The sequence below is a fragment of the Buteo buteo genome, chromosome 7 (genome assembly GCF_964188355.1).
Source record: "Buteo buteo chromosome 7, bButBut1.hap1.1, whole genome shotgun sequence".
Classification (NCBI taxonomy): Eukaryota; Metazoa; Chordata; class Aves; order Accipitriformes; family Accipitridae; genus Buteo; species Buteo buteo.
Genome location: NC_134177.1, coordinates 27,290,893 through 27,303,548, shown reverse-complemented (window position 1 = coordinate 27,303,548; position 12,656 = coordinate 27,290,893). Strand labels below are relative to the sequence as shown.

Here is a 12,656-nt window from a genome sequence, read left to right as displayed (position 1 = left end):
GTTTTCAGCTTGCTGCAGGAGCTGCGCCTTGCAGAGAGCTCTTGCAGGCATCAAGTACTGGCTGGACAAGCTGTAATTTGTTCTTGTTCTGGGTTTGGCTTTTCTTGTAAGTGGTCACTGGGAACAGGGATGGGATTGTGGCTTGGCTGCTCTTATTTTGGCTCTTACTATTGATCAGTCCTCAGCCCATTCCCAAAATGAAGCAAATGGGATCTTCTGAATCTAATATGTCAAAACTAGTCTGTATTGAGTAGTATCCCTTTGGCACATGTGGCCAGTGGCCCTAAGTTGCTTAATAATTATTTTAAGATATTTTTCTGTAATTTGGGGACCAGTCTCTAGCACATATCGGGCGTGGATGGTTTTAACAGTAGAGTGGGGTATCTTGTGCATCTGTGTTCATAGGGAAAGATCAATAGATTGATACTGGTGGGAGGGGGGGAAATCTGGGATCCTCAGATCTGAGGATAGGCTTGTAGGTCCACCAGCTTGGTAGTCATTCTAACTAAAGAAATCCTTTAACATTACCTTGCTTATTTTCTTAGACCTTCACTGGTTCATCAGTACTCCTTCCTTTAATGGCGTGTTTTCCTGCAGTCTCATGCAAGGCATCAATTTGCCCTGGGAAAGTAGTCCCATATTGTGAAAATAAGGGCTGAAGAGTGTGCAGAGGGAATGCAAATGTCATTCTGTAGGACACAACTCCTTTCTGCAGAGCTGACCAAAGTCCAGAGTACGTCATTGCTCCCAGCCCTTGTTTACAGTTCTCCTTGGCTGGCTTCTCACTGTTGTGGAGAGCACTCTGCTTTGGCTGTGTTTGCTGTCCTTGGCACTAACGAGTCTGCAGGGAGGAAGAGAAAGGAGATAGCACATCAGTGGAATGGCGTAAGATTGTGATGGGAAAGGAGAACATGTTTAGATTACAGGGCATTGACTGTCGTAGCCAGAGAGAAGGAACTCATTTTGATACAGTCAGTAAACGTACCAGGAGGGTAGGGGCTGAATTAGCAAGGTACTTGCTAAACAGGGAATTGGCTAAAGAGCAAATTAACTAGGAAATTAATAGGTCAGCTAACTAAATAGGATCAAAAAGCTGGGCAAGGCAATTAAGTCATGTAGCAATTTAAATGAATTTAACTACTTGGAAAGAATCAGTCAGTATTAAACAGAACAAATAGGCACTAAAGGTATCTGGGGAGCCAGATTCCTCCAGTAAACGGGTTAAGTGACCAATAGATAACTAGTAGTGCCAAGAGCCAGCTCTATGGCATGGGGAAGGAAACAGCAAACACCCTGTGGCTGTGGAGGTGCTCCCGACCTGGTTTCTTATCCCTTTGCTTTTGTGCCTGTCCCAGCTCTATAGGGGTTGTGTGCCTCTGCCAACTCACATGGCTTTGCTTGGCTGACCTTTGCTTTCTCTGATGCTCAATCTCCCTGGAATCCCCCTTTCACGTGTTTCACATCAGAAAAGTTCCTGAAAGATTTCTAGCCTTTAAATAGAAACAATGAAATGAAAAAGCGCCTATGTTCCATGCCCTGTTCCTGTCCTGTTGCAGTGCTCCGTCCCACTCGTACCTTGCTAAGGGGATGGCTGGTGCCAGCTGGCGTGCACTCGCCTTGCCTCTGCCTCTGGTGTCCGTGGACTGGAGACCGAAGTTCACACCTGCAGCCTTGCACGCTTCAGCTAACAAGTGGCCTAGATATTTTAGCTACTGTAGGGAAATGAAACCAGGCAGTACACGTGGTCGAGGCCAAAGCCTAATCCCGCAGAGTTAAGAACAGATGTGAGGAAACCCTTTTTGCTTTTGGAATCATTTGCATCTGGGCTGGCCAGAGCGTCCTTGTGCTCTGGTTATGAGGACAGCCAGGAAGGCAGCCTGCTGCTGGGGGCAGCAGGGATACTCAAGGATAAATTGGCTAGCTCTTAATTAGATCCATGGAGAAAAACGGGATAAATGGGAGCCGATTTTTATGATGATGCTTTTCTTCAGCGGATGTTTATAAGCGGCGCCTGTACAGGTTATGCCTTTGGGTGGAGAGGACGGGAGATCAGTCCCTGTCTTGTGTGATTCTGACTGTTTGGTCTTGCTACAGATGTGGGTTACCCTTGGGTGCCACATGCTGTAGAGGGCAACTTCTCTGTTTGAACCACCTGGTTCTGTTCCTTTGGGAAAGCCACTGGTAGAGCAGTCTCTCCCCACCAATACTGTCTCTAGCCCTTGTGCTTTGCTGTTGTGGTGCTTTCCTTCTCATTGCTGCTCTGAGGGGATTCAAACCTCCCTCGCCCACGTCGCACCATCCTGCTCCAGAGAGGTGAGGTGGGGCTCGGCGCAAGGCAGGGTCACCTGGGGGTGCCGTGGCCACCCACGTCTCTTGCAGCAGTGGTCTCGCAGCAAGTTGGCCTGGTGCTGAGCCCTGGCTGCCTGAGTTTGTCCTGCTCAGGGAAAACCACCCACGTGGAGGCTTGTTCTGGTTCAAGCGAAGGTTTTGGATAAAGCCAACAGTGCGTTTGTGTTAGGCTCTCACTGGACTGTCCTGGTGACTGGTGGCAGCAAATGATGTTCCCACCTGCCTCTGGTAGTTGTAGCGATGGTATCCATCATACAAGCTGCGTCACTCTATGGGTCCTGGCCTCATTTTATTATTGAAGATGGATAGAGAAAACCTCGTAACGCGTAATGGCAGTCTTCCTTGTGACTGGCTACTAAATCCTATGCGGCTAGACAGGGCTGGAGTGAGCATTGGAAGGGCATCACTGGGGGTTGTGTCCTTGCCTGCATACAGTGGGGCATGCTCAGACACTGGCAGTGGGGTGGCTGTGGCTGTATTCAGGTATGTTTTACTGCTTGGCTGCCTGCTAATTCTGACAGCATACTATATATTATTGTATTTGTTGTTGTTTTTCAAGCTCGTAACTGTTGAGGAGCAGCAGTTCCTGAGGGAAGCACTATATAACACTGGAATCTTAATTGTCTGGGATCCAGCACCATATCATGCAGAAATTGATGAGGTAAGGCATGAGTTTTCTGTAAATAAAATCAGTCATATACTTCTAAGTGCATCTGTTAACCCACTTCTTCCTAATATGGGCACTCACTCATTTTAAGGCTATTCTTGTTTACCTCTTCGTTATCATGGGTATATCCATATGTACTTCTGAGAATATCCCATGCATGGGTGCTCCTGGGGAAACACTTGCCTGTTCCTGATTCCTGTGAAGGGCCTCAGGCCGGGTGTAACGGGTCACCACCTTTACTTTTGCATGGGCTGGTGCTGCAGGGAGGATGTCACTACTGGCTGCAGCAGTTGTCGTCTCATCAGAGGATGATCTCCTCTTTCTGACAGTTGCTGTAAGATTTTCTGATGGTTAATGCTTGGATATTTCAAGCACCAAGTCAGACATGAGATACACTCAATGCATTATGAATGGATTGGGAAACCCTCTGAATATCTTAGGAAATGTCTCCTCTCTGTGTCAGCTAGGCTTTCACTTGTGGGTGTTGCAATCCCTCTAGCATTCACTTTTCATTTGAGTACAAAAGGGCGTTATTTGATAAGTGATGAGCTTTGGAGGCTCAGGGTGAAAGCAGGTAGGAGTGAATAGTCCATTCTTTGCTTTTATTTTAAGCTCTGTTTGTAACTGAGAGGTCTTTGCATTCCTTTCCCTGGACTGCATTTCCTATTTTCTCACTGATGTTTATTCTTGTGTCTAGTTCCACACCTCCAGGAGACATGAGGGTATATGTACAGCGTGTTTAAGAGTCAGTAAAACCAGGATGGAATATTTTTAGCATAGGAAAAAAATCTCAAAATTACTTTAAGAAAACATAAACCCTTCCTTCCTAAGTGTTTTTACTGAAAGGGGAAGTTTTAGGATGGAAATCAGCTCAGCCTGGTTTAAGAGCCTGTGCTGGGGACACGTGCCTGCAGAATAGGATGCTTTGTACTCCAGCGTGGAGAGGGGTCAGGGTCTGTAACATTTAAGGCAGAGTTCTGAACATCATCTGCTATTGGGGGGTGCATAATTAAATTATACAAGATGCTGATCTTGTTTAATGGTCCTTCACTGAGATTTGGGGTTTCCCTGCTCTGTTCACTGAGTCAAGTCACCACAGTGACCCGAGGGGCAGATGAGGTGGTGGGGGACAGCGAGTGAGTGGATGTAGGTATAGCCAGACCTTTCCCCCCTGGCAGCAGCAGGTTCACTCACCCTTGTTTCCTCTTGGTTATGGGAAAGTATGGGCTAGAAATAAAAAGAGTCTGACTTGTTTCTGTTTTGCAGTGGTACAGAAAACCAGACTACAACTTTTTTGAAAGCTATAAGTTGTATCGTAGTGCACATCCAGAGCAGCCCTTCTATATCCTGAATCCAAAAATGCAGTGGCAACTCTGGGATATTCTGCAGGAGAATTCCCTGGAGCATATTCAACCTAATCCACCATCATCAGGAATGCTTGGTAAGATAATTGCCCTCTAAACTTCTTGTTCAGTTTGCAGGCAGGAACTCTCCAGGATGCCTTTTTTTCAAAGACAACTACAGATTTATGGTGCTTATCAGAGTTGCTTTTACAGTGTTTGTCTTATGCCAAAATTTAAGCTTCCTGTCTTTAAAGTAGCAGCTCAGTTGTGTTAAAGTAAGCAGTTTGCAGCACCCCTCTGAAACAGCAGTTACAAACATGGCCTGGTTCCATATGCAAACACGAGAGCAGATAGCAACATCAAAATGGTCTCTAGGATTTCTAGCTTCTAGCGCCGGAGCAGTTCCCACGGGATGTGAAAGGAAGGGATACGGCTCCTGTGGGGTCAGATATTGTCAGGCAAATCTGGTTACTGCAGATGAAATCTAAATGCTTGTCTGTTTATCCTTTCCATATATAAATATGGAAATATATATATGAAAAAATATATATAGCTAAAGACTTAATGGGGAGCTGGGGATGGTCAGACTGAATAGTTGCCCTGAAAAGTTCAGTGATATTCCCCCTTATTCAGAATGCTAACGCCTTATTTGTCAGCATGCTAAATCCAGCCTCTCAGCGAAGAGGCTCATTTTATATTCTGCTGTTGCAAAGCTTTTCCTTCTTATTGGAGAGCAGATCTCATGACCAGCTGAATAAAAAGGAGTGAACTTCTCAGGAAGTTCACATGTATTTGAAATCACAGCGTAGACATATGGTCCTGTTTGCCACGTGGATGTCCAACTGCTGTGCTTCAGCCTCTCCTCTGCTGCCATCTCTGCTCCCATCACTGCTGGTGCACAGGCACCCTTCTACCTCTGTGTAAACAGAGTCACTTCTTATTTTTGGTGGTCAAATGTCTAATTTTCTTCCACAACCTTGCTCTTGCCCAGCACATACTACATCATTGCCGGGATACGTGCAGAACAACTGCGTAACAGCATAGTCAATGACTTCAGCAGCAAAACTGTGTTAACTGGAGTTAGGAGCTCAAAGGCAGGCACGGAGCCACATCAGACAGCAAATTCCTCTGTGGCTTAACTTTGGGCCAAGTTATCTGTTTTGTAAAACAAGTCACCTTGCCAGACTCGGGGGCACAAACAAGTTCCAGTTTGCAGCTCGGGGTTTCCTGGAAGGCCTAAGCGTGGATGAAAATTGTCATTTGAAAAGGTGGATGAAAACATGTTTAAAATGCACCTTAGTTAAACAAGTGGTTTCACGGATGGGTTCCTCTAATGTCTTGTAAACTGTGTTCTTCTGATCATGCATGGTCCCTGATGTCTCAAATGCTGTGTGAATTTTCTGTGATACTATACATTGGTTCTATTTCCCTAGTATGTTTTTGCTATTTCTTGCACTTGGAAGAAAAGTAGCCTGTAGCTATGGCTTACTTCTGTTCTGGCCAGAAAGTTGACAGGTCGATCTGTGCCCAGCACTGGCGTGATGTCCTCGGGTGGTTCCTGTGCCTGTCAGAAGACACAGGAGGGCAGCACTGCTCTGCTGCGGGGGACCTGGGGGAGCCTGGGGAGCAGAGGCTGCTCCCTCTCCGACAGCCATCTCCAAGCACAGTCGCTTTCACATCCCCTGCCTTCACAAGAGGCAGGTGGAGAAATGGTGAAGGTTGTCACGGTCGCTTTCACATCCCCTGCCTTCACAAGAGGCAGGTGGAGAAATGGTGAAGGTCGTCTCATCGCTGCTTACCCAAGCAGGTTTGCGATGGGGTGTTTGGATTGGCTAATTGTAGCACACAGTTGGCAGACGCCCAAGTTTCCACGAAGGTCACGGAGAGTGGTAGCACTCTTAAAAATTGGCCTTTTGGCATGGCTGTTGCTATCATCAATCTGCTGTTATCAAGTCGATCGTGCACTTTGCAAAAGAGGGCGTCAGAAAACAGCCCTGTCTGGCCAGACTTGTTTTTTCCCCCTCTCGTCTGAATATTCAAAAAGAAAACCCTTCCCCTTGGAGCTGGACGCTTCTTGCTGACCGCCTGTCTCACTGGCACGTTTAATCAGTTCTCTGGTTTGACATGGGGATGTCTGCTTTCTTTCCCTCCCTAGGCATCGTGATCATGATGACGCTCTGTGATGAAGTGGACGTGTATGAATTTCTCCCTTCTAAACGGCAGACAGACATTTGCCACTATTACCAGAAGTTTCACGACCGTGCCTGTACCATGGGAGCTTACCACCCCCTCCTGTTTGAGAAAAACTTGGTGAAGCATATAAACCAGGGCACAGATGAGGACATTTATATTCAAGGGAAAGTTACTTTGCCCGGCTTCCGAAACGTGCATTGCTAGCAGATCAGTTTTTAGTGTCTTTTGGAATTTTTCTTTATTGTCAAAGCACTTTTTAAATCAGAGTTGTCAGATTTGTTAGGTCTAAGCACTGGTGTGTTTTGACAGCTCTTCCATGTCGCAACACTTGCTCTTAGGACTTTGTTGCCTAACTTCTCCCAGCTGTAAGGCGGTGTTAATACATTGTGGTACATCCACGCGGTATCTGCATGAGCCACTGCAATAAATTTACTCCCAGTGGAGCCAGGCTCATGCAGCCAGTGGATATCTCTGTCTTCATCTCAATCAATGATGGTGTATGGGAGGCGCAGGAGATGCTTTCTAAGCAGAGATTGCACAAGTCAGGATCAAATGCCGAATATGGTTTGGTTTGCTTCAAAGGGGTTATGACAGCAAAAAACCTGGTCCATTGAGAAACAAGAAAAATAATTTAAAGCTTGTTCCCAAAGTCCTAGGAGCTCTTTGGAGCAGGGCTGATTTATGGAAACACTGTCAAAGCTGTGTACCGATAAGCTAAACCCCTAGTCCAAAATATTTGATTTTTATAAACAGTTTGTAAAATAACCATGGCAACTTCCTTTCAAATTGTAAGACTTCTGAAACCATTCAGGTGGCATTTTTGGCAAAGGAAGAGGGAGGCAATTCACAATTCAGTGATTCTTGCGAGACTTTTTAATATTTTTACTTTTTTTTTAATTACTTAAAATAAATTTTAGTGAACGTTTACTCCTCCAGTACAGTGCTGTGCTTGGTACAGAAGAAGCCTTATTTCAGAAGCATTTTGGGGAAGATGCTCCAAGGCACAAATGGGAGAACTCACTGGAATTCGGTACCTCTTTCCAGCTCTCTGCTGGTCTACCTTTGCAATTGTTGGCAAATTACTTGCTGGCTCATCTTCAGTAACAGAAATACCACATAGCTGCTGCTAGGTGAGTTCCAGTTTTCTGCAAGTGAACTGAGGTGATCTCTTGGCTGCTGTGTGCTCTTTCTGAATAGGTGGGGAGCAGATGCATCGCTTCCATGCTTCATGAGCGGTGGGCAGGGAGAGTGTGTGTGCTTCTCATGCTCTCTCTCTTGAGGGGGGGCCCCTTTTTTCTGCTTGAGAGGAGTCTGTGGCAGCATGGACGAAGTAGTAGCTCTGCAATCTCTGTATGTCAGCGAGAACACCTTCCCTATCTTCTTCCGTACTGATGTGTTTCATGATGTCTGTAAAGAAAGCTTTTCCTTCTCCTGTTTTTAATAAATCCTGTGAAGCCATTTGCCCTTTCTTGCCTTGGCAAAACCAGTGTAAATGTCATTGCTTCGTGGCCCCTGGGACCTGTACCAGCCTTGCGCCAGTGCGGGCAGAGCTGGGAGGGAGCTGCCCACCTTCTCGTTCCAGTAAGCCCATGGCTCATGCCCTGTCTTGGTGAGAGGGCAGCTGCCGAGCTGTTCCTCCAGCTCTGAGGCTGGCTTTCTGCAAGCCCATTGAATGGATTGGAGCTGTCAGTGTTTACAAATTGTGTGTCGTGTCGTGTCATATATTTATATATAAAAAAAAATTCAGGTCCTTACACTACTGCTCAGGAGCACTAGAACAAGAATGCAATGAAGCCCGTGAGCAGTTGTGTCTTCTTAAGCATTCATTTCCACTGTTAGGCAAGGAGAGAGTTTACGGAGGAAAAGCCTGCAGGGGTTGTTTGGGAGAGCCATAGCAAACCTGTCTCCATCTCCACTCTGAGTTTGTAACAGTCCTACCTCTGGCCCTTGGATCAAGGAGTTGTCTGTCACAGCGATTTGCCTTCTTAGTATGTATTTAGTTGGGATTTTAATAGCTTCTGCCTTTTTTCCCTAGGCTGTCTCACTTGTTATTTCTCACAATGTTATTTTCCCCCACCTCACCTGTTGGGGTGACTGGACCAGCCACCCTCCTTTGCTGGGACCGTGTAATGGATGGATGGTACCTTGCTGCAGGGGAGCAAGCACTGCCTCAGGAAGCAAGCACAGTCTGCTTGCTGTTTACCTGGGGGTCCTCCAAACCACTTTCTCCTCTGCAGTGTACCTGCAAGAAGACAAAACAGGCTCCCCAGGGTCTTTCAGAGCCCTCAGTTACTTACAGGCAATAGTGTTGCACTGGGCATGAAATTTCAAACATTATGCTATTTTAGCTAGATCCAACATGTGATTCATTTACAATCTAAACAGAGTTTTACAGGAATTGTGACAGAGCTTAAAATAGGCTGGTGTTAACCCTCCTTTTTTTTTTTCCTTTTTTTGGCTGTATAGATTCAAATTTAATATAAATTGCAAGTGACAAGTCTGGTGTTTAGAAGAGCCAAGTTTAGGTTAGTGGGCAGTAATAGCTAGACTGTAACGAAAGCTTTACCCCTCCTGCAGTCTCTAACCATTTCCAGAGTGTGAACAGCTTTCTATCCCTGTGGAAAGCAGGAAGAGGGCAACACTGCCCTTTCCAGTTAGCCACCAAAGGGCTAAGTACTGGGAAAGATGCTCCATAATGATATGGGAAGGGTGTGGGGGAAGGTCAGCACGTCTGGGGAGGAGGAGAATGAAAGGATTATTTTAGATTTTGATGTAGGAAAGATCTCTCCTCTTGACTGTGGTGTTATTTCTGCTTCTGAGTATTGCTTAGAAATTATCTTCCTTAGCTGTAACTTCATAACTCCTCCCTGAAGTATAAACCAGCACTCACACAAGCTACAATCTTTGAAGTACTGAAAGTGAAGGGGAAAGGGAATGAAAGGGAAATACTGGAAGGTGATGGGAACTCTAGCTTAATTTCAGAGAGACATCACCCCTGCATTGTCTTGACTTCAAGTTTAAACTTTGCATTATCCAGTATTCCACCTATTTCTGCAGCTGTGCTGATTAATAGGCAAAAAGTGTATTTTAGTATGACGGTGGATTGGTCGATAAACACTGTCAAGATACCTTATTTCTAAGTGTGGGCTCTTGGGAGCACATCTCAGTCCTTGCTTGCCATCTTGAAAACCTAGCTGAGCCAGATTGAAAAAAATAGCTGTGAAGACATAGAATTCCAAAGCCAGAGGCAGTTTCTGGAGGAAATCTCAATGTTTGATAAGACTTGTGATAATCAAATATTATAATTTAGTTAGACAAGGCAGTAGAAACTGATTTGTGATGTTAAGATACTAGGAAGTGAAAGTTTTTTTTTCTCCACGCTATAAATATACCCATCTTACAAAAGAGTCTAGTCTTAAATGTATTAACATGCAATACGGAGCAAAAATTGTTCTTGATAAGACACTTCAGCTGGAAACAGTTTCTTCTCCTTTGCCTTTAGGTGTACTAGAGAGCCAGGGGCACAGGTGAGGAGAGGTTATCTGGTAGGACTAGAGCCCAGAGGAGGTGAGTGGAGCTGTCAGGGGCTCGTGGTTGGACGAGGAAATATTTGGGCAATGTAAAAGCAATGACGGTATGTTACTGGCAGAGGAACATTGGACTTCATTGTCTGTGAAGGAGAGCTATCATTGTCTGGGCTGACAAAACTGCCTGTGGGTTTTTTTGTTTTGCTTTCACTAAAGAAAAAAAGGGAGAAAAGTCCCAGAAATTCAAATTGTATGCACCTAAGTCAACACACCCTTCCTCACCTCCCTGAGAAGAATAGTATGGTTGAGTGGGAACTAGATCTGACAAGACATTAGTATATCAACAGTGATGGTTAGAAAAATACATGCTGGCACTCCTGGAGAGAAACACCAGACACCCCGGCCACATACTCCTTTTGTTTGCTCTGTGTGCACCCAACTAAAGGTGTGGGTACAAGCAAGATGGCTTATTCTTCTCTCTTGTTGTGCCATGAAGTCTGACGCTCTTGCCCAGCACTGTGGATGTTTGTTTTCACTTGTGAATTGTACCAGCCTGGCAGGGAAACGTTCACTTGCTGTGTGTGATGGTACAAGGCACAGTGCAGAAGCATCAGGCTTCATTTTGGGGCAGATAATTTGTGGGCATGGCCATATATATAAATCTTAGATCCTAGCAAATGCTCCAGAAACAATGTGCCTCAGGGATGGAAATGCCCTGGTGAATTTATAGGGGAGATGAAAGCAGGAAAGAGCTTGTGGATGTGTGGGCATACTACCTGGTGTCCTGAGAAGGGAGTTGCCTGCACTCACTATATTCAGCATAGCACCACCTGGAGCTCATGAGCTCACTGGGAAATGCTGGGTGGAAGCTGGCTTTGTGCCTCACTCCAGGTGAGAAGGAGCTACAGATCAGGACTCCTTTCTGAAGACAGAACTTGCTAGGAAGAGAACGTGCTTGTTTCTAGCTTGTTTTTAAAATGCAGATGAAGGAAAACTGGTAAGTGGCCCTCTCTGCTCTGTGAGCAAATAGCTTCTTCTCTGTTTGAACTAAACTCAACAAGCTGCTTAGCAGGCTTGTCTTGTGAAAGGTATGGAAAAGGGGTTCAATACACAAGACCGTGACTGGTCCTTCCAGTAACAAAATTGAGGGAGATCTGGTGTCTCCTGGAGTTGGTAATGCACAGCTCCTATCATGCATAACTTGTCTGCTGTTCTCGAGTTGGGTACGGAGGGCTTCTTTCAGGGGATTGTGCTAGAGGGTTGCAAACAGAGCACCCTCACACTATCCCCACTGAAAAAGGAAGGAGCCCTTGTAGGGGCCAGCTTTCACACTCCATCTTTCATCCAAGTCCTGTGAAATGCCTTCCCTCCATAGATAAGTAGCCCAGGCTGCTACTTATCCTCCAGGATGTCAGCTCTCCATTCAGGTGGGATCTCGGGCCATAGTCCAACCACTCTTACAGGGAGAGCTCTGAAACTCTGATGTTTATTGTTCATTCACCTATTTGCTTTTCTGAGTGTGTGTGCTGGCAGACCTTCATCTGCCTGCAGGATGATCCAGGATGTCCTCCAGCGGGAGAACAAACACTCATACCCACATCTCCTAGAGGGTGAGCTGATGCAATAGGATGTTTGTGTCTCCAGGTTTTGTATGAGTTTGTATCTGTTTGTTCACTTGTCTAAACTTATCTTGCAACTTCATGTGTGGTAAAAAGAGAATTTCAAATCAATTGCATCTTTTGACAGCCAGGTCAGACTTGAAGCTTAGCACTCTACCATTAACTTGTGTTCAATGTACAATGAACAAAACTAATTTGGGGAGAAAATTCAAGCAATGAGTATTTGGAAAAAAAAAGAAAAATTCCTCTGTTCAAGGTACATTTTGGGTGTTTACAAAGGCAGAATGGAAGGTGAGCAGGGAAAAACTGACCTTGGAAATGGTTTGGAAAAGTGTGCATTTAGTGCAATTTGTTCCAAATAACTCTCTGAAAGCCAGGGAAGGGGAGGAGTGGAGGGAGTTGACTGAAAGTGGTTTGGTTTGGTGCAAGTAACTTCTGGCAGAAACTAGATCTCTTTAAACAGAAACAGATACTTCCCAAAACACAGTGAACTTGGCTTGCTGTCTCCATGCAAGCTCTGAGCATGCTGATGGTTTTGAAGGTCAGTGTGCATTGAAAGCTCTGCTTCTGGGAACAAAACCAACTTGGAATGACTTTATTTCCATTCATGCAAATATCTTGCAGTGCTTTTCCTGCCTGGCCCTGGCATCCTTTAAAAAAACAGTAGCGAGGTACTTCCACAAGCCAACACAGTTTCAAACCTGTGACAACCCCTTTTCAGGAGATGCCAATGGCTGGTCTGCATGTCAGAGAACATTACAATTTTAACATGGGGATGTGTAGTTCACAGTTGCAAGGAATTCGAAAACCTCCTGTGGGTCTGTGAAGCCCCTGGGGTGGAAAGTAGTTTGCTGTAACAGACCAGTGGGAGCTTTCAAAATCTCCGTCTGGGTTGGTCACTCTATAAACATTGCAGAAGTTATCTCCATGTCCTCTCTGAGAAAGTGAATTTGGGAGG

The 12,656-nt window shown here is 45.4% G+C and overlaps 1 protein-coding gene across 9 annotated transcripts in view; it reads left to right on the top strand.

Annotated features, from left to right (window-relative positions):
• Positions 1-8,011, top strand: part of ST6GAL1 (ST6 beta-galactoside alpha-2,6-sialyltransferase 1) — a 90,227-nt gene extending 82,216 nt beyond the window's left edge. For all 9 annotated transcript variants that reach the window (XM_075031956.1, XM_075031948.1, XM_075031947.1 and 6 more), the window contains 3 exons: positions 2,909-3,010; positions 4,283-4,457; positions 6,515-8,011. In XM_075031956.1, coding sequence (XP_074888057.1) covers positions 2,909-3,010; positions 4,283-4,457; positions 6,515-6,756 — 519 coding nt within the window. In that variant the 3' untranslated portion in view covers positions 6,757-8,011. The remainder of the gene's footprint in view (positions 1-2,908; positions 3,011-4,282; positions 4,458-6,514) is intronic.
• The last annotated feature ends 4,645 nt before the right edge of the window (positions 8,012-12,656 follow it).